Source organism: Drosophila miranda (assembly GCF_003369915.1).
Source record: "Drosophila miranda strain MSH22 chromosome Y unlocalized genomic scaffold, D.miranda_PacBio2.1 Contig_Y2_pilon, whole genome shotgun sequence".
NCBI classification, from domain to species: Eukaryota; Metazoa; Arthropoda; class Insecta; order Diptera; family Drosophilidae; genus Drosophila; species Drosophila miranda.
In genome coordinates this window covers 12242032-12266106 of record NW_022881614.1, presented here as the reverse complement: position 1 = coordinate 12266106, position 24075 = coordinate 12242032, and the positions used below count along the sequence as shown (strand labels likewise).

Below are 24075 nucleotides of genomic sequence, written 5' to 3'. Positions count from 1 at the left end.
CAAATTTGGTTGCTCTAGCTTTTGTAGTCTCTGAGATCTAGGCGCTAATGTTTTACTCTAAGCAAAGCCGCCTATGCTACGTGTGTGTTAGAGAGAGAGACAGGGCGAGAAAAAATGAAATTGTTTTCTTGATGCTGGCTATAATAATAATACGATCCAATTCAGATTCCGCAGTCTTAAAGATATGGTCATTCTCTACAATTCTACGGTTTTGGTTTTCTCATATCTTTAAAATTGTGGATGCCACAGATTTTCGTTCTTTGTGGGGGCGGAAGTGGGCGGGGCGAGGTTTTGAAATATTTTTGAAGCAATGACATATCACAGAAGTCTGGGTCCAAAACATCGTTGCTCTAGCTCTTATAGTCTTTGAGCACTAGGCGCTGAAGGGGACGGACAGACGGACGGACGGACAGACGGACAGACGGACAGACCGACAGGGCTCAATCGACTCGGCTATTGATGCTGATCAAGAATATATATACTTTATGGGGTCGGAAACGATTCCTTCTGGACGTTACACACATCCACTTTTACCAGAAACTAATATACCCCAATACTCATTTTGAGTATCGGGTATAATTACAATAGCTTCTTCCGCATGGTTCGATTCGAGGAGAAGCGACTTATGTGATAATGCCCTACCGAAGGATCGAAAAGGTTTCGAGTTTCTATATAATAATGCATTACGCGTACGGGACTAAAGCTAAGTGTAAATGTTATGCAATAATTTAGAAAATTATTTACAGCAAATGGGAATAAATTAGGGTCAAATCGATTAATACGTTACATGAGCTGTGACTGTGACTGCGACTGCGACAGCAACAGCGACACTGATAGTCGTCGCTCTCTGGTTTAGTGTGCTTGTTAATCACATTCACTAACTAGTTTAGGGTTAGGCTAGGCAACGCTAAGATTATGATTATGACAATGGAAGTGGTCTCGGCAGAGTGGTAGTGGTGTCGCTTGAGCTGCGGGCAGGTGGAGGTAAATGGTGGCAACTGAAATCGTTGCTCGGGTTATGGGCTATGGGCCATCTCCGAGCGAGTGCCATAACCGGAGCACGAGTCCGAGTTTGAGTTGGGTTCCAGGGCCGAGAGTCCGATCTCGCTGGGGAGTCGGTGCGGAGTCGTGGGTGGAAGACGTGCTAGGCATTCACTAAGTATTAAGCATAATACACAGGCGAGGTCGATTGAACTAGAACTGCAGAATCTGGTTGATCCAGTCCCGGAACTCGGAGATGCGGGTGTAGACGCCCGGCTGGTTGGCCTCCGCGCACCCGATGCCCCACGAGATGACGCCGCCGAGCTGGAAACGCTCGTCCGCCTCCCGCTGCAGCACCATGGGGCCACCGGAATCGCCTGAGAGGTGCGAAATGGGGATTATCGAGTGGATCCTGCAGTGCCATAATCGTGCCATTACTCACCTTCACAGGAGTCGTAGCCGCCCTTCTTCCAGCCGGCACAGATGAATATGTGTGGTATGTGCTCAATGTAGCCCGCGGTGCGGTACATGGACTCGCAGATGGTGTTGTTGATGACCGGCACGGCCACCTCCTGCAGGACGCTGGGCAGTGGTCCGTCCTCGTAGAGGCGTCCCCAGCCGGTGACAAAGGCCGTTTGGCCAATGAAGTTCTCGTCGTTTTCGGGCACGCAAACGGGAATAATGTTGGGTTGAAAGACCACCGGCTCATAGAACCTAATCGGATAGAAGAACAGGAAGCGGAAATCGACATAAATTACCAAGCCAAGAGAAACACCACTCACCTGAGCAGGGCCAGATCGTACTCAAAGGTCCGCGGATCGAACTGCGGATGAGAGGCGACGATCTGCACACGTCGCTCCTGGTAGCCGTAGGGCTCCTCTTCCTCGGCCAGATCGTACTCGCCGAGGCGCAGCAGAAGATCGGAGGGCGGCACACTGAAAGCACCCAAGCAAATCACTCGTGAATTTCTCCCGCTGGGAGGAGGGCATCGGAAATCGCATCTACTCACTTGTCCACACAATGGGCGGCGGTGATTGCCCAGTTCTCGTTGAGTAGAGCTGCTCCGCACTTGTGCAGGTAGGTGGAGGTGCGCCACTGGCGCAGCGATATCTGCCAGGGCCAGCGTCCGAAGGTGGCATTGGCTCCACCAACAATGCGCGGTTCGGGGAACATGCGACGTCCACACACTGAAAGGGGGGCGAGTGGGAGAGAGAGGAGGCCCAGGATGAGTAAGGAGATCTCTGCTAATAGGCACTGTGCCAGGTCACAATTAAAATAATGGGCCCCAAAAGGCCCTAAACATTTTAATCACTTCGCCAGGCACTCAGTCATTCCAGCCCCAGTCCGGCCCGGGCCAATGTAACATGCTTTGGACAAGAAGAGGCGAGGCGGCCTGCAGTCCTTGACTTTGGCCGGCCACAAGGCAAGCAGTCAACCAACAGGAGTTGGTTTGGATTCTGTTTGGTTTGTTGTGGCTCCGCAGACGGAAGAACGCAACGTGACCCAAGCGGCACAATGACCGTTGAAGCAAGACCGAGGGGCAGGGGGAGGATCATTATTGTAAATGATTGCTGTAAAAATTGTTGCGGACATCGGGTATGGATTCGGTGTGTCTAGCAGCAGCGGCCAGGCTTAGGAGCTTTCTTGGTCATTTATGAGCTGGCGGTCAGCTCTGCCAAGACAGCATCCAACTCCATCTCTTCGTGGTCTTCCTCTGGGCTCAAGGTCAACGTTTAGCCTTCAAATTGAATTTAATGGCCACGCATGCTTTGTCTTATGACCAAAGTCTGGTATATTAATAGATTTCTCCTCGAAGGAAACAAGTTTTTCTGACTGACGCGTACCTCGAAGATACAGATACAACGACACCATGGACCCATGTGCTCGCTCTTGTGGACTCACCTTCTTTGTAATCGACGCCCTCCAAAGCATTTGCAGGCGATAGCGTTGTGCTCCCAGCTGCTGGCTCCATGGTCGTCCCCAGGCTCACTTCCTCGCCGCTGTAATCAGTGGTAGCCGCTGCGACTTCTGTCGTTGCTGGCTCTGCGGTGGTGCTGCTGCCTGACCCCATCTCCGAGCTGAGCTCAATGGAAGATGATGTAGATGAGGAGGCCAAAGGAACGCTACCGCTGCTGCTGCTGCTGCTGCTGGTGCTGCTCTCTGGTCCCTCTGTGGTTTTGACAGTCGTCGTGGTTGCTGGTCTGGCGGTGCTTGTGGCTTTCGGTGGTTTCGTGGTCCTGTGAGGCTTTTCTGTGGGACTGTGGGTCTCTCCCGAACCAGGCTTCGACTCGCTGGTGCTGACAGAGATGACCACTTTGTCGGTGGCCGTGGGTGGTGCTGCTGCCGATTGGCGGTTGGAAAGCGAAAACCTGCATTAGAAAAGAACAAAACTTGTCGCAAGAAAAAGACACACTCACCTGTGCTGGCCGATGTTTTGTTCAGCGCCTGCACCTCGGGCTGCTGGTTGGTTGGGGGTGGTGCCGGCTGCCAGTCGTTGGAAATGCTTGCATTGGTCTGTGGCTCAGCCTCCACGTCCGTCCAGGTGATCAGGCCGGGCTTTTTGGTGGTTGTTGTTTCTGTTTTGGGAGTGCTGGTGCTCAACAATGGTCTCTCTGTGCCTGCCGTCGTTGTGGGAGGTTTAGTGGCAGCTGTTGTTGTTGTTGTCCTTGTCGTTGTTTTGGCGGTGGTTGTTGTTGTCGCTGTTGCTGTTGCTTTAGTGGTGATTGGGGTTGTGATTGGGGCTTTGGTTGTATGACGACGTGTCGGCTTCGGCGTAGTTGTTGTTGTTGTTGTTGTAGTGGAGCTGCTAGGCTTCGTTTTAGGTGGGGCAGTGGTTGTGACTGTGGTTGTTGTTGAAGGTGCTTTCGAGGCGGTACTGCTGGTGCTTGCTGTTGCCATGGGGGTGGCTGGCTCCGCCAGCATGACGGGCACCTTTACGTACTCCCCAGTGGGTTTCGGCCTTGGCCTGGGCGCCTGAGTGGTGCGCTCTGGCAGCTTTGTGGCTGTTGTCCGATTGCCGTGCAACTCGTCCTTGAAAGATGTGCTCGTGGTTGTTGTCGTAGAGGTAATGTAGCTGATGGTTTGAATCACAGGCCTGCGGCCTGTTGCAGTCGTTACTGCGGTTCCATTCGCGCTGCTGGTGGTGCTGCTCAGGCTCTCCACTGGTTTCCTTGTGGCTTGCGTGCCACTAGCGGTGGTTGTTGTCGACCCAATCGGCTTCTTTGGGGGCGTTGGCCGCCTACTCGAATGTGTTTTGTGTGGCTTGGGGGTGGTGGTGCGTAGAGACGGTGTCGGACGCTGAGTGCTGGACTGTGCCGTTGTTTCTGGTGCATTTGTCGTCCTGCTTGTGATGGGTGCAGTTGTGGTTGTTGTTTTGAAAGATGCCGAGCTGCTGCTGCCACTGCTGCTGCTCGTGGTGGGCCTTGTGTGCCGCCTTGTTGTTGTCGTTGTCGTCTCCACCCTGTGGCCGGGCTCTGTGGACGGCGGCGTTGTCGTCTCCACAATTTGGAAGGTAACAAACTTGATGGGGACCGTGGTGGTTTCAATGCGCTGCTCAACCGCCACGGGGCCAGTGGTCAGCACTGGCCTGGCGCTGGTGGTGCGCCGACGCGGCGGCTTAGACGTGGTGGATGGCAGTGGACCTGCTGGTGGCTTGGCCGTTGTCCGCACCACAAAGTGAGAGTTCTTGTGAGTGGTGTGGTCCTGCACTGGACGCCGCGAGGTGGTGGTCGAGAGTGTGGTGCGCACGGGCTTGGCGGTGCTCAGATACGATTGGGTGACGTTCTTGAGCAGCTCGTTGCTCGTGTGCTGCGTTGACTGTTGGTGGTTCTTGTGGGTGGTGCCCCCGCTGCTGCTGATGCCACTTTCCGTGGTAAGCTTGAAGAGGGAGCTCGTGGGCAGCGTGGTGGACTCATGGGCAAAGTGCGAGATGGTATTCTGGTCGATGCTGTTGTCGTTGAGCTCCGGGGCGAACAGCGATGCCTCCTCCTGAAGGAAAAAAGAGTTGGGTTGGTTGGGTGGGCAGGAGCTAGGGGCCGAGACTAACCTTCATCGCACAGCAGGATCCAAAGTAGAAGCGATCGATGCAGGTGCCCAGGTGCGTGCCGTTCTGCTTGATGCAGTCGATGGCGAACATGCAGACTCCGGAGCGACCGGACTTCCGCACGATGCAGGGCAGATGTCGAATATTGCGGCCTGATTGGACTGTCCAGAACCCAGATAATGATAATCACAATCAGTATAGTAATGAGTACTAATAATAGCTATAATAATGATGATAATGATGATGATTTTCGGAAAAATTGCTAAACGAACGCGGCCAGGGACGAGCACGAGCTGAAGAAAGCCCCAGTTCGCGATCCTGCTCTGTCTTTGACCATAAATAAACTTAACAAGCCTGGCCAAGACAAGCTTGTACAAATACTCGCAAATAAATAACGTACTTTGTTAGCCGCCTTTACTCTTGTCTTATATTCAGGTTAAATCAAAGGAAAATAAAACGGGGGAACATTCTGCATTAAATGCTCTTCTAAACGAGGGGGAACGTTGTGAGTTGCTGCGGAGACCGCAACTCTACAGTTATACCCGAAACTAAGTCAGTATGGCTCTCCTCCGGCAGACGCCGCTAATATTAAACGACACGACAAGGAGTGCGTGCGAGAGAGACAGAAAATCAGTCTGAGCGTGACGTCGGGTGCTGCGTAGCCAGTGCAAATTGATTTCTTCCTTTTGGCTATAAAAATGATCTGATCTTATCCAGATTCATCAATCTGATATATATGATCATTATCTATGATTCTGCGTTTTTAGTTTTCTCGTATCTTCAATATTGTGGATGCAACAGATTTTCGTCCTTTGTGGGGGCGGAAGGGGGTGGGGCGAAATTTTGAGATACACGTTTTATAGTGAGATCTAACAGGAGTGCGGATACCAAATTTGGTTACTCTAGCCTTAATAGTCTCTGAGATTTGTGAATATCCCCAGATTTTCATCCTTTGCGGGGGCGGAAGGGGGTGTGGCGAAATTTTGAAACAAACTCGTCTCGGTCCGATATATTAGGAGTGTGGATACCAAATTTGGTTGCTCTAGCTTTTATAGTCTCTGAGATCTAGGCGCTAATGTTTTACTCTAAGCAAAGCCGGCTATGCTACGTGTGTGTTAGAGAGAGACAGGGCGAGAAAAAATGAAATTGTTTTCTTGATTCTGGCTATAATAATTATACGATCTGGTTCAGATTTTGCACTTTAGAAGATATAGCCATCTTCTACGATTCTGCGTTTTTAGTTTTCTCGTATCGTCGAAATTGTGGATGCCACAGATTTTCGCCCTTTGTGGGGGCGGAAGTGGGCGGGGCAAAGTTTTGAAATATTCTTGTAGCAGTGACATATCCCAGAAGTCTGGATCCAAAACATCGTTGCTCTCGCTCTTATAGTCTTTGAGCACTAGGCGCTGAAGGGGACGGACAGACGGACGGACGGACAGACGGACAGACAGACATGGCTCAATAGACTAGGCTATTGATGCTGATCAAGAATATATATACTTTATGGGGTCGGAAACGATTCCTTTTGGACGTTACACACATCCACTTTTACCACAAATCTAATATACCCCAATACTCATTTTGAGTATCGGGTATAAAAAGAAACTTCTTCTAAGAAATCCGCTGCAAAATAGCTTCAACTTCACGACCAATAAAAACCACTAGATTTAGATTTAGATGTAGATAGATTTATCAGATACAGCCACTTAACCACTTTCAAACCCCCTAAGTATTCCTTTTATAAATGCCACAAAATACGCCGCAAGTCGGTGTGGCCTCAGCAATGCCGTTTCAAAGGGTATCAAAGGCTGTGAAATATTGCCAGCTGTCTTTTTGGTGTTTTGCGTTTATTGAACTTAAGCCGTAAAGTGTCGCGCATTTCTTATGCAATTAGCACGAAATTCTGACATCAGTGGTCTTTCGCGAACGTTTGCAAGCGGCAGAGGCCCAAGCGAATGACTCAAGACACGAGCATGCGGCCTGCATATGGGAATATCAGTCCACAAAAATTTGTACCCAAGGCGATGGTCAGGGCGATGGCGAGGGCGATGGTCACGTTTCCTAGACGGCGTCTGAGCAGTCGTCGTCGACGCTGGCTGAGACGCCAGCAGTGGCAGCGTGTTATTCTGCTTGCCGCGAGTTCTCTGTTCGAGTATCTCTGTGTTTCTCGATTTCTGTTTGCATTTCGTTTTGTGGCTTTTTGGGTCAACGGCTTAGCATATGTTTCGCCAGCCACTCGGCCAGCCTACCAAGCAGCCCGCCTCACAGTCAGAGACGGCAGACAACAGACGACAGAGTCTCGGCCACGGCTTGGCAGCAGACGTGGCCCGCATTGCAATGTAGGAAATTCGTTTTTGGCATGCGAATGCGGCAACATTTTCGTGGCACGATTGTGGGTGAGTGGCGCAGTGGCTAAGTGGGTCAGCTACCAAGAGAACCCAACAGCCGAAGAACCAAACGAGGGGGAACGTTGTGAGTTGCTGCGGACACCGCAACTCTACGGTTATACCCGATACTAAGTCAGTATGGCTCTCCTCCGGCAGACGCCGCTAATATTAAACGACACGACAAAGAGTGCGTGCGAGAGAGACAGAAAATCAGTCTGAGCGTGACGTCTGGCGCTGCGTAGCCACTGCAAATTGATTTCTTGCTTTTGGCTATAAAAATGATCTGATCTGATCCAGATTCAGCAATCTGATAGATATGGTCATTATCTATGATTCTGCGTTTTTAGTTTTCTCGAATGTGCAATATTGTGGATGCAACAGATTTTCGTCCTTTGTGTGGGCGGAAGGGGGTGGGGCGAAATTTTGAGATACACTTTTTATAGTAAGATCTAACAGGAGTGCGGACACCAAATTTGGTTACTCTAGCCTTAATAGTCTCTGAGATTTTTGAATATCCCCAGATTTTCGTCCTTTGCGGGGGCGGAAGGGGGTGTGGCGAAATTTTGAAACAAACTCGTCTCGGTCCGATATATTAGGAGTGTGGATACCAAATTTGGTTGCTCTAGCTTTTGTAGTCTCTGAGATCTAGGCGCTAATGTTTTACTCCAAGCAAAGCCGCCTATGCTACGTGTGTGTTAGAGAGAGAGACAGGGCGAGAAAAAATGAAATTGTTTTCTTGATGCTGGCTATAATAATAATACGATCCAATTCAGATTCCGCAGTCTTAAAGATATGGATATTCTCTACAATTCAACGTTTTTGGTTTTCTCATATCTTTAAAATTGTGGATGCCACAGATTTTCGTCCTTTGTGGGGGCGGAAGTGGGCGGGGCGAAGTTTTGAAATATTTTTGTAGCAGTGACATATCACAGAAGTCTGGGTCCAAAACATCGTTGCTCTAGCTCTTATAGTCTTTGAGCACTAGGCGCTGAAGGGGACGGACAGACGGACAGACGGACGGACGGACGGACGGACAGACAGACAGGGCTCAATCGACTCGGCTATTGATGCTGATCAAGAATATATATACTTTATGGTGTCGGAAACGATTCCTTCTGGACGTTACACACATCCACTTTTACCACAAATCTAATATACCCCAATACTCATTTTGAGTACCCCATAAAGTATATATACTGACTGATTTTCTGTCTCTCTCGCACGCACTCTTTGTCGTGTCGTTTAATATTAGCGGCGTCTGCCGGAGGAGCGCCATACTGACTTAGTATCGGGTATATCCGTAGAGTTGCGGTGTCCGCAGCAACACAACGTTCCCCCTCGTTTTCTTTGTTGCTGCTGGACCAGTCATAAACATGAAATGCGCGCCGGCTTTCTTACGGAGAGGAGAGTCAGAGTCAGAGCCAGAGTGTGCCACACTTCAGTCACCGAGAGCTCCAATCCGAGTCCGATTCCGATTGAGACTCAGATTCAGATTCCCGGCTTGCGTCCGAGTCGGACTTGCTGCCTAACTGGCGACGGCCATGGTAGTCGTAGTGGTGGAAGCGGTGGCTCTTTTTATGGCAACATTCTTTGATGGTTGACCTCAATTGCTTTTGCTAGCTTGTGTAGTTTTATTTTCATCTCTCACCTGCTCTCACACTGAATGAATGGCTGCTCTTTGTTGTCTCTCGCAGTCAAATTGGCAGCCGTGTGGGGCCCCGAGAGGAAGTGCTAATAGCGTATAAATTTGGCTCTTAATGGCTATGACCCAATTAATCTCCTTGCCCGGGCAACGCCTGTCTCTATCGTCATTACATTTGATTACTTTCATTAGAAATGCTCTCTGCCTCTGGCTCTACCTCTACCTCTGTTCTCAATCCGAACTACTTTGTCGCTTCAGTCTTTTGTATTGTATTATTTTTGGCATTAAATATTTTTAGTGGCTGCTACCGTCGCCAGTTGCTTGTAGTGCCAAAGGAACCTGATCTCTCAGAGCTTTAGAGAGCCATCAAATCCCCAAGAAATGACCCAGAACTATGGCAAACTTCTATCCGTACTTTAGTTTTTACATGAAAAGAAAACTGATTGATAGTTTCTCATAGATTGGGATTCTAATCTAGAGCTATCCTAATCGGATACCTAATCTGATCTTTTATCAAAAATAAACTAGTTTATTTCTTTTTCTGTTAAAAGTTTCCTTTTTTTCGAGTCTCTATTTCCTCGGCTCTTTGTAAATATTGAAATTTCTGTGTTAATGGCAGCCCAAAGATATCGAGAATCGAATTCTCTTCTAAATTATTTACTTTTATTCACTGAACGGATGTGTTTGTTTTCTTCATTATTGAAAAAAAAACGCTAACACCTGACAAAAAACACTTCACCTTTCACTGTCATGTGTTTACAAAACTCTTATTTAAAAATTGTTAGGTATTGGGGAAAAACAGAAATCCGTTATTATATCCGATACTCAAAATGAGTATTGGGGTATATTAGATTTGTGGTAAAAGTGGATGTGTGTAACGTCCATGAGGAATCGTTTCCGACCCCATAAAGTATATATATTCTTGATCAGCATCAATAGCCGAGTCGATTGAGCCCTGTCTGTCTGTCCGTCCGTCCGTCCGTCCGTCTGTCCGTCTGTCCGTCTGTCCGTCCCCTTCAGCGCCTAGTGCTCAAAGACTATAAGAGCTAGAGCAACGATGTTTTGGATCCAGACTTCTGTGATATGTCACTGCTACAAAAATATTTCAAAACTTCGCCCCGCCCACTTCCGCCCCCACAAAGGACGAAAATCTGTGGTATCCATAATTTTAAAGATATGAGAAAACCAAAAAAGGCAGAATCGTAGAGAATGACTATATCTTTTAGACTGCAGAATCTGAATTGGATCGTATTATTATTATAGCCAGCATCAAGAAAACAATTTCATTTTTTCTCGCCCTGTCTCTCTCTAACACACACGTAGCATAGGCGGCTTTGCTTAGAGTAAAACATTAGCGCCTAGATCTCAGAGACTATAAAAGCTAGAGCAACCAAATTTGGTATCCAGACTCATAATATATCGGACCGAGACGAGTTTGTTTCAAAATTTCGCCACACCCCCTTCCGCCCCCGCAAAGGACGAAAATCTGGGGATATTCACAAATCTCAAAGACTATTAACGCTAGAGTAACCAAATTTAGTATCCGCACTCCTGTTAGATCTCTGTTAGACGAAAATCTGTTGCATGCACAATATTGCAGATTCGAGAAAACTAAAAACGCAAAATCATAGATAACGACCATATCTGTCTGATTGCTGAATCTGGATCAGATCAGATCATTTTTATAGCCTTCAGAAACAAATCAATTTGCAGTGGCTACGCAGCGCCCGACGTCACGCTCAGACTGATTTTCTGTCTCATTACGGATTTCCCCCATTATTACGCGGGATTGTTTCTCTGGACCCCTATACAAAAGAAACTTTTCGCGTAGCCCCACGTGAGAGAAAGTGCTGGAGTTCTTGGGAAACAATGTACACATGTAGACCAGTCATAAGCTGTAGCTGTATCTGTATCTGCTGAGTAATTCCAGCTAAATAAGATCGTCAATGATGGCTGGGATGATTCCATATCAGGTGGCCAAGGGCTGGATGGGGGGGATACTTACACTGAGCTAAGCTGGGATTATCCACAAAGACGGGACTGGCGTTCGTTGTCGGCAGCACCAGACTCAGGCTGACCAGTGACACGAGGAGGAGGCTGAGAACGAGGCCTGGCAGTGGCAGTGGCAGTGGCATCTTCTGTTTGGTTGACGTTGCTCTACTTTTGGGAGCTAGATCTGTGGCTCTCCTTGTGGCTCTGTATGTGTAGGCGTCTTTATCTGTATCTGTATCTGTGGACGTGTATTGTGCACCCATCTGCAAAATGAAACATAAATTGGTTATTGTGTGAGTTATGCGGAAATGTGAAACGTTTTAACGGCATTATTCAAATTAATCGCTGTGGCATTTCTACAGCAAGTTATGGGCACGGCACCACGACGAGGCGGCACAGTCGAGCAAGTGCGTAGAAGCAATATGCCGCTGACTCAAGTAGGTGAAAGTCTCTCTCCAGTGACTTGCATATGCAAAAACGAAAAAAAAACAGATAGAAAGGCAATGCTCGCAGGCCGAAGCTCTGGATACCCTCGCCGATCCGCTGATCCCATGACAGCTGTAGTACTTTTGACTGTTGGTTGGACTATCCCATGGAAATATGGCTATTCCACTCCACTGGGTTGTACATTCTTCATTCTCAAACCCACAATACCCCGCTCTAAGGGTAGCAGAAAACGAATGGAGCAAAATGTTTGATGTTCGGCACGCAGGGAGTATGTGTAATATGACGATGTGTACGAGTGTGGGTTTAGTCATGCCCAAAATGGCCCAAATGGAAAGCAAAAGTGAGCGAGTGTGTGTGAGTGCGATAACAAAAAAAGCGTTCCAAACGGTAACTGACTTAGAGATTGTATAATCAATGGATTAGTCTTAAGCTTCGTTTATATAACTGTTCGGAAATGCATTTTCCCATTCCCATGCCCATCTTCAAGTCCATTCCCATGCGCATAACGAGTTCTCAGCCCATCGCTCGGAACAGAGTTCAACAGACGGCTAATTGATCCAGAGTTCGATCGAGCAAAGAAAGTTCAGTTACAGAAACGATGACATAAACTGTGGCAATCAAAGAAAGCACAACCGAGCAAACGAGCAGCAACCGGCGATGATGATGAGTTGGCTAATGTTAACTGGACCTGCTCCGGGAACGGAAGACAATGCGTGTCTACATATAACTATCCCATACCCATACCCATACAGAAACAACCCAGAGGCATCTTGCGGTGACAACATACTACACTCGCACATGCCACTATTCATTGATCGAGCCTTCTTCTCGGATCGTTTCTGTTCTGTTTGGTTTGTTCTTTCTTTGAGTCACGATTCTGCAGCATTGAGAAATTAGCTGCGTTTAGAGCGGGGCTCAGGCCGGGCTAACGGTTAGCGGGGAGAGTAACTCTCATTGTTGGCTGCTACTGCTGTTCTACGAGTGTGTGTTGCGTAATACGGTCATTGAACCCCTCACCGGAAGGCAGCATCAGCGGCTGCGGCTCCGTTTGTCTTGGAGGTATCTATAGCCATTAACTAATCAGATCTGTACCAGCATCTCAGGAAAAGACTCTGGGGAATGGAGAGAACGGAAGCCATAAAACATATGTACGGATGTACTCGTGTATAAGCCCATGACAGATTATCGAACTAATTGCTGGCACACCTCTACAGCCACTCGCCTCGATGATTGTTTTGCTTTTTTTCACAGCCGCCTCGAATGCCTCAAAAATGCTGGCCAGCTATTTATGTATTTGGGTCACGTTCACAGCACCAGAAATATCTGTAGCTGTATCTGTATAATTGTGTGTTGGCGTTGCCCGGTGTGTTGTGTGCAAATTAACATGAATTTCGGATCGGCTACTGCGAGAGAGAGAAGCGATAACCAGAATCGGCGCACGTGAATGCCTGGGAAGATGGCGATGGAGATTTGGCCGGATCTGGGTCAGAGCCAGAAAATTATTAGCATGATTCTCGTCTGAAGAAATCATCACACCTGCCCCGCCACGCACTGCCCTTATGGGCAATTAAGTAATTTCCACTCGGACCCGATACAAGTGACAGTTTCGTTGGCTCGTTAAAAGTGAAATTACAATTGTTGCCGCCGCTGTTTGTTATTAAAAATACATTTTGCCAGCTGTGGTGTGTGCCCTCGGTAAAAAGCGAAAGCCAGCAAATTTCTTTACTTAAAAAAAAAGTGAAATGGCGGCTTGTGGCTTGTAACTTGCAGCTTCAAATGGCGAACAAAAGAATGATGCCATTTACTGCGGAACGGGGCAGTCCATAAAAAGGCATGTGTATCATCTACATATATATACGGGTATGTGTACATATCTGGTATAATCAAATAAGAAGTAAGTCTCGCTTCCCGCTTTCCGCTGCTTCTGCTTTCATTTCTGCTTACCAAAAACGGAAAAGAGCTGGGAGAAATTTGTGTTTGTTTTATTTTTATACCCGATACTCAAAATTAGTATTGGGGTATATTAGATTTGTGGTAACAGTGGATGTGTGTAACGTCCAGAAGGAATCGTTTCCGACCCCATAAAGTATATATATTCCTGCTCAGCATCAATAGCCGAGTCGGTTGAGCCCTGTCTGTCTGTCTGTCTGTCTGTCTGTCTGTCTGTCCGTCTGTCCGTCCGTCCGTCTGTCCGTCCCTATCAGCGCCTAGTGCTCAAAGACTATAAGAGCTAGAGCAACGACGTTTTATATCCGGATTTCTGTGATACGTCACTGCTACAAGTATATTTCAAAACTTTGCCCCGCCCACTTCCGCCCCCACAAAGAGCGAAAATCTGTGGCATCCACAAATTCAAAGATACGAGAAAACTGAAAACGCAGAATCGTAAAGGATGACTATATGTTTTAGAGTGTAAAATCTGAACCAGATCGTATAATTATTATAGCCAAAATCAAGAAAACAATTTCATTCTTTCTCGCTTGGTCTCTCTCTAACACACAGGTTTCATGGTCGGTTTTGCCAATTGCAAAATATGAGTTCAAGGATCTCAGAACCCATAAGAGCTAGAGCAACCAAATTTGGTATCCACACTCCTGTGATATCGGACCTTGACCATTTTGTGTCAAAATTTCGCCACACCACCTTCCGCCCCCGCAAAGGACGAAAATCTGTGGATATTCAAAAATCTCAGAGACTATTAAGGCTAGAGTAACCAAATTTGGTATCCGCACTCCTGTTAGATCTTACTATAAAACGTGTATCTCAAAATTTCACCCCACCCCCTTCCGCCCACACAAAAGACGAAAATCTGTTGCATATACAATATTGCACATTCGAGAAAACTAAAAACGCAGAATCATAGATAATGACCATATCTATCAGATTGCTGAATCTGGATCAGATCAGATCAGATCATTTTTATAGCCAATAGGCTATAGGACGTCCCTGAAGGGGATGGACAGACGGACAGACGGACGGACGGACAGACAGACAGGGCTCAATCGACTCGGCTATTGATGCTGATCAAGCATATATATTTTATGGGGTCGGAAACGATTCCTTCTGGACGTTACACACATCCACTTTTACCACAAATCTAATATAGCCCAATACTCATTTTGAGTATCGGGTATAAAAACGCAGAATCATAGATAATGACCATATCTATCAGATTGCTGATCAGATCGGATCATTTTTGTAGCCAAAAGCAAGAAATCAATTTGAAGTGGCCACGCAGCGCCCGCCGTCACGCTCAGACTGATTTTCTGTCTCTCTCGCACGCACTCTTAGTATCGGGTATAAATGTAGAGTTGCGGTCTCCGCAGCAACTCACAACGTTCCCCCTCGTTGTGTTTCTGTTACTGGTTTGTACTGCTGCGGGTTGCCATGGATCAGGTACTTCGACCTGCTGCCGTCATTAGTTCACAAAAACCAAAGACTGCAAGGCACGAACTCGATGTGGATCCCCCTGAGGGCAAACTAATTGCAATGGGAATTGAAATCGGACCAGTGGCAATCTCTCAATTGCAAATGCCAAATGCAAATTACAATAATTATTGTGAAGCATTCTGTGCTACCGCCCGGGCCGCAGCATCTCGGGAGTGGCTCCTTTGCCTCTGCGCCAAAACCTGTATAAACCAGAGCGCGACCCAGGAACATGAAATGCAAATAACACCGAGGTACGGGTGTAGGTATGGGTATGGGTATGGGTATGGGACACGGCTCCAGCTCATCTGTGCCGCAAGCCAAACGTGCTGCGGCTCCATCTCCTGCCCGCTCCTCCGCTGCTGCTGACTGCAGTTTACACCAAAGCCAGTTGGAGGGGCGGCAGCCCTCCAACAATAAGGAAGAACCGTGTGTGGACGGAGAATGGAGTCGATCGATGGATACCCAGCGAATCGAATCAAATCGTTTTGGGGAAGTGTTTCTTTGGAAAACAGGAAATTGATTATGGATCAATAAAAATTGAGGCAACAAAAGGCCTATTATAATTCCATTCACGGCAGCACTATCATGATCATGATAGGACATTCTGCTTGACTTGGTAGTAAGGAATCTTTTACGTTTCCTTTCTGTTGGACCTTTCATTGATTGAATGCACTGCACCATACTTTCGTTAGTATTCCCTCTAACCCTTCATACCCGAGTCCATAGGCATACCCAGTCTTATGCATCGTCTCCCTGAAACGACTATCAGACCAGTTCTTTAAACCGAAAAGCAAAAATCTTTTGGTGCAGCCAGCAGCACAGCTCTGATCTGCTCTGCTGTTGTCTCTGGTCTTGGCTTCCGTAAGAGCCGTGCCACAGCAGCAAAAGCAGGCGCAATTGAAACACTTGTACTAAGCTGCTGCCACTCTTGTGGCTCGGCTCTGTACTTTGCAATAATTTTTCAATAATTTTGCAGCAGGAGCAGATAAGTTGCAGAGCAGAACAGAACAGAACAGATCAGATTGGAGCGAGCCAACTGCAACTTTTGCGGGGCGCTTGAACTTGCTGCTCTTGTTTTGCGGTTGCTGCTGCTGTTGCTGCCCCTGTTCCCCCTGCCACCGATGGTGCAGTTAGTTGCAGTTATGCGCATCTATCGTGTGCGCTTGTATCTGTTGCTGCTGCTGCTGCTGCATCTGTGTGGGCTGCTGGTCTGGTCTGTATATGTATCCGAAGAGTGCTCCGAGTTGGCGCTTAATTGACTTGTACGCGGTAGAAAGTGCACTCACACACACGCACACAGAGATGGAGAGATTTCTAGAGCCGGCGTATCTGACAGATACGTATCTCGTATCTCAGACTCGCATCGTTTGCATTTACTTGCGTTGGGCTTTCAACTTTTTGGTGGCTGGTGGCTGGCGGCTGGCGGCTCTCGTGTCGTGGCGTGGCGTTTCGGTCTAACTTCTTCCCCACTGCTGCCGACTATTTTTGGGTCATTTCTTTTAATTTGCTTTTACTGTATTATTGTTATTATATTCTCTGGTTTTTTTTCTTCCATTTTTATACCCGATACTCAAAATGAGTATTGGGGTATATTAGATTTGTGGTAAAAGTGGATGTGTGTAACGTCCAGAAGGAATCGTTTCCGACCCCATAAAGTATATATATTCTTGATCAGCATCAATAGCCGAGTCGATTGAGCCATGTCTGTCTGTCCGTCTGTCCGTCCGTCCGTCTGTCCGTCTGTCCGTCCGTCCGTCTGTCCGTCCCCTTCAGCGCCTAGTGCTCAAAGACTATAAGAGCTAGAGCAACGATGTTTTGGATCCAGACTTCTGTGATATATCACTGCTACAAAAAAATTTCAAAACTTCGCCCCGCCCACTTCCGCCCCCACAAAGGACGAAAATCTGTGGCATCCACATTTTTAAAGATACGATAAAACCAATCGTAGAGGATGACTATATGTTCTAGAGTGTAAAATCTCAACCAGATCGTATAAATATTATAGCCAGAATCAAGAAAAGAATTTCATTCTTTCTCGCTCTGTCTCTCTCTAACACACAGGTTTCATGGTCGGCTTTGCCAATTGCAAAATATGAGTTCAAGGATCTCAGAACCTATAAGAGCCAGAGCAACCAAATTTGGTATCCACACTCCTGTGATATCGGACCTTGACCGTTTCGTGTCCAAATTTCGCCACACCCCCTTCCGCCCCCGCAAAGGACGAAAATCTGGGGCATCCACAAATCTCAGAGACTATTAAGGCTAGAGTAACCAAATTTGGTATCCGCACTTCTGTTAGATCTCACTATAAAACGTATATCTCAGAATTTCGCCCCACCCCCTTCCGCCCCCACAAAGAACGAAAATCTGTTGCATCCACAATATTGCAGATTCGAGAAAACTAAAAACGCAGAATCATAGATAGTGACCATATCTATCAGACTGCTGAATCTGGATCAGATCGGATCATTTTTATACCCAAAAGGAACAAATCAATTTGCACTGGCTACGCAGCGCCCGACGTCACGCTCAGACTGATTTTCTGTCTCTCTCGCACGCACTCTTTGTCGTGTCGTTTAATATTAGCGGCGTCGGCCGGAGGAGAGCCATCCTGACTAAGTATCGGGTATAACTGTAGAGTTGCGGTGTCCGCAGCAACTCACAACGTTCCCCCTCGTTTTTGGTGTTTTTTGTTACTTTGATGTTTGCTTAACTTCTTGGTCTGTCCGTTTTATGAGTTTCTTCACATTTGGCTTTTGTTTGACACTCGCTTTTTCTCTCTCTTTCGTTGCCTTTCTTTTATTCCCAGCGACTGCCCTTTGTTTCAGGCCAGAGCCGAAAGAAAAAATCACACAAAACACTGTTAGTCGCGGGATAATTGCTGGTTATTGTTGGCCAGCGGAGGAAGCTTTTTTGCCGAAATTCTCGCAGATCCTCCTGCCGCTCGGGTGTATCTGCACTTGAACTTGCCTCGGACTTGGGTCAGGCCAATTATTTAACTGCACAAACACGCACGAAACACGCAGCACTCTCGTCGGAGAGCGGAGTGGAGCACTTAAGTGTGGAGTGCTCTGTGGTTTTGCTGTGTTGCGGTGTGGTGTGAAAGAAGATCCCGCGACAAAGACCAGACCAAAGCGAAACGAAACGCGGACGTGGACGTGGTCAGACCGCGACAAGTTGCGCACGTCTGAGGAGGAGCGCGCTCACAAAAGATCCACACACCAGCAGGCCAGGCCAAGAGGCGCTGCTGCAGCAGACGCTGGCGTTGATTGAGATTTGTGGCTGAGACGTTGGCAGAGCTGAAGAACGATAAAGCGAAATTGGTAGAAGTTCGCTCTCTCTCTATCGCTCACTCGCTCGCTCGTTGGCTGGGGCTCGGATCCAACATGTGCGCGCATGCGTGCCGCTGCTAGAGCTTGGCAGCGACGCCGACTGCTACGCGCATAACGGTTTCCATTAAGGCCAGCAGCGAGAACAGCCAAATTCTAGGCGCTATTTCTTATTCAAATGAACTTCACACACACACACACACGCACATGGGCTCTCTTATGCTGACTCTCTCGCTCTCTCTCGGCACAGCTGATTGGCGGCTAATGCTGTTCGGCAGGGGCGGGGTAGGGGCAAGTCATGGGCAGGGGTACTATGGCGCTTCTTCTCCAGTTTTGGGGCTAACAGCGCTTTCACATTAAAATAGCAAGAAGTAGCACACAACAGAGAAGCAAACAAACAAACACACACACACACAGAGACACTTTTAGAGATCTGGATGCTTTCTACACTCTATGAGTACCCTTTTTTAAGGTATTATCCATGAAAGATATGTAATTCCATATGCAGAAACGATCGATCCCCATACGCGAGGGTATGCGATGCTTCGGCCCCCCGAAAGCTGGCCTTTCTTTCTGGTTCTATTCATATTTTGTGGTGCTACTGGCCATTCTTTTTGTCAGCATCCATCCAGGTGTGAGTGTGTTATAATTTATGCACGTCCTCAGGTTAAGAAAGTCCATCTTTGCGAACGTTTGAGTGTGGTTGAACGTATCTACATATGTACGAGCTATTTGCTGATAAGAATTGCATTTGATCAAGCACTTCATTAGGCAGAGACCATTAGATCATTAGGCTTCAAGCAACAAAAAAAAAACAGCAACCATTTGTGGTCGAAAGCAAGCAAGTTATCAAACAAGATTTAGGCACAGGTCCGTCCAAAGAAATGGAATAATGGGGGAAGGCGAAGACGCGGATCATAATATCATTTATTTGCCATGGTTCTTTCTTTAATGAAGAAAACGCACAATTAACTCAACTTGGCCAAAGTAAGGGCGATGGCGATGGCGATGGAGGCAGACGCAAACGACGGCGGAGAGGATTCCGATTCGGACTCTGATTCGGCCGTTTCTTGAACTTGTGAGACCTTGACAGCTGCTCCACAGCAACTGAAAGGCAAATCGACAAGCAGTGCTTGTTGGTGGCCAGTTCTTTGGCCAAAAGAAGTGGATGCCAATGTGGATCCTAAGAGCGAGTCCGTCCCAGAGAGAGATAGAAAGAGAGAGAGAGTTTAGAGAGAGAGTGTGTGTTGGCTGATAAGCTCCATCATTAGCTACTGTGCTCTCCCCGCTCCCCTTGGTCTCCACTTGGTCTGCGTTTCTCCTACAGATATTTGATCAACTCGGAATCCACACGATACCCGCTGATAAGAAGCCATAAGAAGCTTTCAAAGTGGCAGAGTCTGGATCCCCTCTGAATGTCTTGGCGGAAGTTGAACTCATTAGGAATTCAGACCACGCGCTGTCTGTGGCACCTGTTGCACTGTCGCAACTCCGCTCCGGGTCGGGAATATATGTGTTTGGGACATCGACTTAATCTCAACACTTCTTTCCCTTTATGACTTTTTAGTGTTTACTTTTCATTCTTTAATGTTTTTCTACTTGTTGTTTGTCTTTTGTTTTCTTAAGCCAGAAAATTCGCTTTGGGCCTGGCTGTACCCAAAGGTTCGGAGCTTGGCTATCAGTTGCGGACAACTCCACATTTTGTTGGGGCTAATGTGTAAAGTAAATGTAAACCAAGCCAGTCAAGTGCGTGTAGAGTTGGCATTGGGCGGAGCAACAAGCCCCAAAACTATACAGTGTATCCCACAAGTCTCTTCCTTCCGACCGAAGCGGAAAAAGTTCTTCTGACAATAACTTTATTTTATTGTTAATTAATATTACAATATAAAAATATAATATTAGTAATATTATAAATTATTTTCCATTGTAGGTGTAGAAACTCTGTAGTAAATCGAGCGGGAACGTTGGGAGCGCGGCACGAGCCGCGGCTCTACTTTCTACATAGATGAACTTATGATGTATGCCACTTATACAATATATTTAATAAGATATTATACGTAAGCGTCGGCATTGTTATCCCTCTCTCTTTATAATGTGTGCACCCATCATGAGAGATGGAAAAAACATATAGAGGAGCCCGAACGCTAGTCATATTATGATGTTAATAATAAGTGTGTACACTTCGTTTCCCACCTTCTAGCCACTGCAAATAGGGGCTGTAATCACTCTTATCAGCCAGAAACCAACCCAAAAGTATTCAACTAATTTTTTGAAAATTATAGAGCTGATACTGAAGAAGTCAAAGATTCTTTTACAATTGAAATTTAATTTTAAAGAATATAAAGAGATAAATATTCTTTAGGACAAGGCTCTGTTTTATATGAAATATAAATAAACTTAGGAAATGGATATTAAAGTCTGCAAAAAACCAGATCCCTAGACATTCTTAAGTTCCAAGAGATAGGAACTCTAGGGATTCCAAATGATCGATAAAAATGGGTCTTGAGTCAGGCAAATGAAAGCCAATTTCACATACACTTTGTACACATTTTAATACTTGTTATACCCGATACTCAAAATGAGTATTGGGGTATATTAGATTTGTGGTAAAAGTGGATGTGTGTAACGTCCAAAAGGAATCGTTTCCGACCCCATAAAGTATATATATTCTTGATCACCATCAATAGCCGAGTCGATTGAGCCATGTCTGTCTGTCCGTCTGTCCGTCCGTCCGTCTGTCCGTCTGTCCGTCCCCTTCAGCGCCAAGTGCTCAAAGACTATAAGAGCTAGAGCAACGATGTTTTGGATCCAGACTTCTGTGATATGTCACTGCTACAAGAATATTTCAAAACTTTGCCCCGCCCACTTCCGCTCCCACAAAAAGCGAAAATCTGTGGCATCCACAATTTCCACGATACGAGAAAACTAAAAAGGCAGAGTCGTAGAAGATGACTATATCTTCTAGAGTGCAAAATCTGAACCAGATCGTATAATTTTAATAGCCAGAATCAAGAAAACAATTTCATTTTTTCTCGCCCTGTCTCTCTCTAACACACACGTAGCATAGCCGGCTTTGCTTAGAGTAAAACATTAGCGCCTAGATCTCAGAGACTATAAAAGATAGTGCAACCAAATTTGGTGTCCACACTCCTAATATATCGGACCGAGACGAGTTTGTTTCAAAATTTCGCCACACCCCCTTCCGCCGCGGCAATGGACGAAAATCTGGGAATATTCACAAATCTCAGAGACTATTAAGGCTAGAGTAACCAAATTTGGTATCCGCACTCCTGTTAGATCTCACTATAAAACGGATATCTCAAAATTTCGCCTCACCCCCTTCCGCCCCCACAAAGGACGAAAATCTGTTGCATCCACAATATTGAAGATACGAAAAAACTAGAAACACAGAATCATAGATAATGACTATATCTATCAGATTGCTGAATCTGGATCAGATCAGATCGTTGTTATAGCCAAAAGGAACAAATCAATTTGCACTGGGTACGCAGCCCCCGACGTCACGCTCAGACTGATTTTCTGTCTCTCTCGCACGCACTCTTTGTCGTGTCGTTCAATATTAGCGGCGTCTGCCGGAGGAGAGCCATACTGACTTAGTATCGGGTATAACTGTAGAGTTGCGGTGTCCGTAGCAACTCACAACGTTCCCCCTCGTATTTTATTTTGGAACGTGCTCATTACGGCTTTCCCCCATTATTACGCGGGATTGTTTCTCTGGACCCCTATACAAAAGAAACTTTTCACGTAGCCCCACGTGAGAGAAAGTGCTGGAGTTCTTGGGAAACAATGTACACATGTAGACCAGTCATAAGCTGTAGCTGTATCTGTATCTGCTGAGTAATTCCAGCTAAATAATAGCTAAATTCCAGCTGGGATGATTCCATATCAGGTGGCCAAGGGCTGGATGGGGGGATACTTACACTGAGCTAAGCTGGGATTATCCACAAAGACGGGACTGGCGTTCGTTGTCGGCAGCACCAGACTCAGGCTGACCAGTGACACGAGGAGGAGGCTGAGAACGAGGCCTGGCAGTGGCAGTGGCAGTGGCATCTTCTGTTTGGTTGACGTTGCTCTACTTTTGGGAGCTAGATCTGTGGCTCTCCTTGTGGCTCTGTATGTGTAGGCGTCTTTATCTGTATCTGTATCTGTGGACGTGTATTGTGCACCCATCTGCAAAATGAAACATAAATTGGTTATTGTGTGAGTCATGCGGAAATGTGAAACGTTTTAACGGCATTATTCAAATTAATCGCTGTGGCATTTCTACAGCAAGTTATGGGCACGGCACCACGACGAGGCGGCACAGTCGAGCAAGTGCAAAGAAGCAATATGCCGCTGACTCAAGTAGGTGAAAGTCTCTCTCCAGTGACTTGCATATGCAAAAACGAAAAAAAAAACAGATAGAAAGGCAATGCTCGCAGGCCGAAGCTCTGGATACCCTCGCCGATCCGCTGATCCCATGACAGCTGTAGTACTTTTGACTGTTGGTTGGACTATCCCATGGAAATATGGCTATTCCACTCCACTGGGTTGTAGATTCTTCATTCTCAAACCCACAATACCCCGCTCTAAGGGTAGCAGAAAACGAATGGAGCAAAATGTTTGATGTTCGGCACCCAGGGCGTATGTGTAATATGACGATGTGTACGAGTGTGGGTTTAGTCATGCCCAAAATGGCCCAAATGGAAAGCAAAAGTGAGCGAGTGTGTGTGAGTGCGAAAACAAAAAAAGCGTTCCAAACGGTAACCGACTTAGAGATTGTATAATCAATGGATTAGTCTTAAGCTTCGTTTATATAACTGCTCGGAAATGCATTTTCCCATTCCCATGCCCATCTTCAAGTCCATTCCCATGCGCATTACTAGTTCTCAGCCCATCGCTCGGAACAGAGTTCAACAGACGGCTAATTGATTCAGAGTTCGATCGAGCAAAGAAAGTTCAGTTACAGAAACGATGACATAAGCTGTGGCAATCAAAGAAAGCACAACCGAGCAAACGAGCAGCAACCGGCGATGATGATGAGTTGGCTAATGTTAACTGGACCTGCTCCGGGAACGGAAGACAATGCGTGTCTACATATAACTATCCCATACCCATACCCATACAGAAACAACCCAGAGGCATCTTGCGGTGACAACATACTACACTCGCACATGCCACTATTCATTGATCGAGCCTTCTTCTCGAATCGTTTCTGTTCTGTTTGGTTTGTTCTTTCTTTGAGTCACGATTCTGCAGCATTGAGAAATTAGCTGCGTTTAGAGCGGGGCTCAGGCCGGGCTAACGTTTAGCGGGGAGAGTAACTCTCATTGTTGGCTGCTACTGCTGTTCTACGAGTGTGTGTTGCGTAATACGGTCATTGAACCCCCCACCGGAAGGCAGCATCAGCGGCTGCGGCTCCGTTTGTCTTAGAGGTATCTATAGCCATTAACTAATCAGATCTGTACCAGCATCTCAGGGAAAGACTCTGGGGAATAGAGAGAACGGAAGCCATAAAACATATGTACGGATGTACTCGTGTATAAGCCCATGGCAGATTATCGAACTAATTGCTGGCACACCTCTACAGCCACTCGCCTCGATGATTGTTTTGCTTTTTTTCACAGCCGCCTCGAATGCCTCAAAAATGCTGGCCAGCTATTTATGTATTTGGGTCACGTTCACAGCACCAGAAATATCTGTAGCTGTATCTGTATAATTGTGTGTTGGCGTTGCCCGGTGTGTTGGCACGGGGCACGTGAATGCCTGGGAAGATGGCGATGGAGATTTGGCCGGATCTGGGTCAGAGCCAGAAAATTATTAGCA

The 24075-nt window shown here is 46.8% G+C and overlaps 1 protein-coding gene across 3 annotated transcripts; it reads right to left on the bottom strand.

The window, feature by feature from the left end:
* Positions 1-526: 526 nt before the first annotated feature.
* On the bottom strand, positions 527-19333 carry LOC108160804 (serine proteinase stubble). 3 transcript variants are annotated; one of them, XM_017295027.2, is made up of 9 exons: positions 19216-19333; positions 11058-11307; positions 5027-5184; positions 3399-4968; positions 2884-3321; positions 1991-2168; positions 1764-1916; positions 1424-1695; positions 527-1358 (listed from the first exon to the last, which is right to left on the bottom strand). In XM_017295027.2, the coding sequence occupies exons 2-9, from the start codon at positions 11305-11307 to the stop codon at positions 1195-1197; spliced, it is 3183 nt and encodes a 1060-aa protein (XP_017150516.2). In that variant the 5' UTR covers positions 19216-19333; the 3' UTR covers positions 527-1194. The 3 variants fall into 3 exon arrangements, with proteins under 3 accessions (XP_017150516.2, XP_017150514.2, XP_017150517.2); XM_017295025.2 differs by lacking the exon at positions 19216-19333 and adding an exon at positions 17891-18090; XM_017295028.2 differs by lacking the exon at positions 19216-19333 and adding an exon at positions 17891-18090 and having other exon boundaries at positions 2884-3318.
* Between the last annotated feature and the right edge of the window lie 4742 nt (positions 19334-24075).

Bases quoted from the DNA above. Each gene is read 5' to 3' on its own strand.
- LOC108160804 (XM_017295027.2), bottom strand. From the start codon at position 11,307: ATGGGTGCACAATACACGTCCACAGATACAGATACAGATAAAGACGCC. The intron at 1,917-1,990 runs GTGAGTAGATGC...GGGTGCTTTCAG, and splicing joins GCCGCCCATTGTGTGGACAA to TGTGCCGCCCTCCGATCTTC. The intron at 1,696-1,763 runs GTGAGTGGTGTT...CTATCCGATTAG, and splicing joins TACGATCTGGCCCTGCTCAG to GTTCTATGAGCCGGTGGTCT.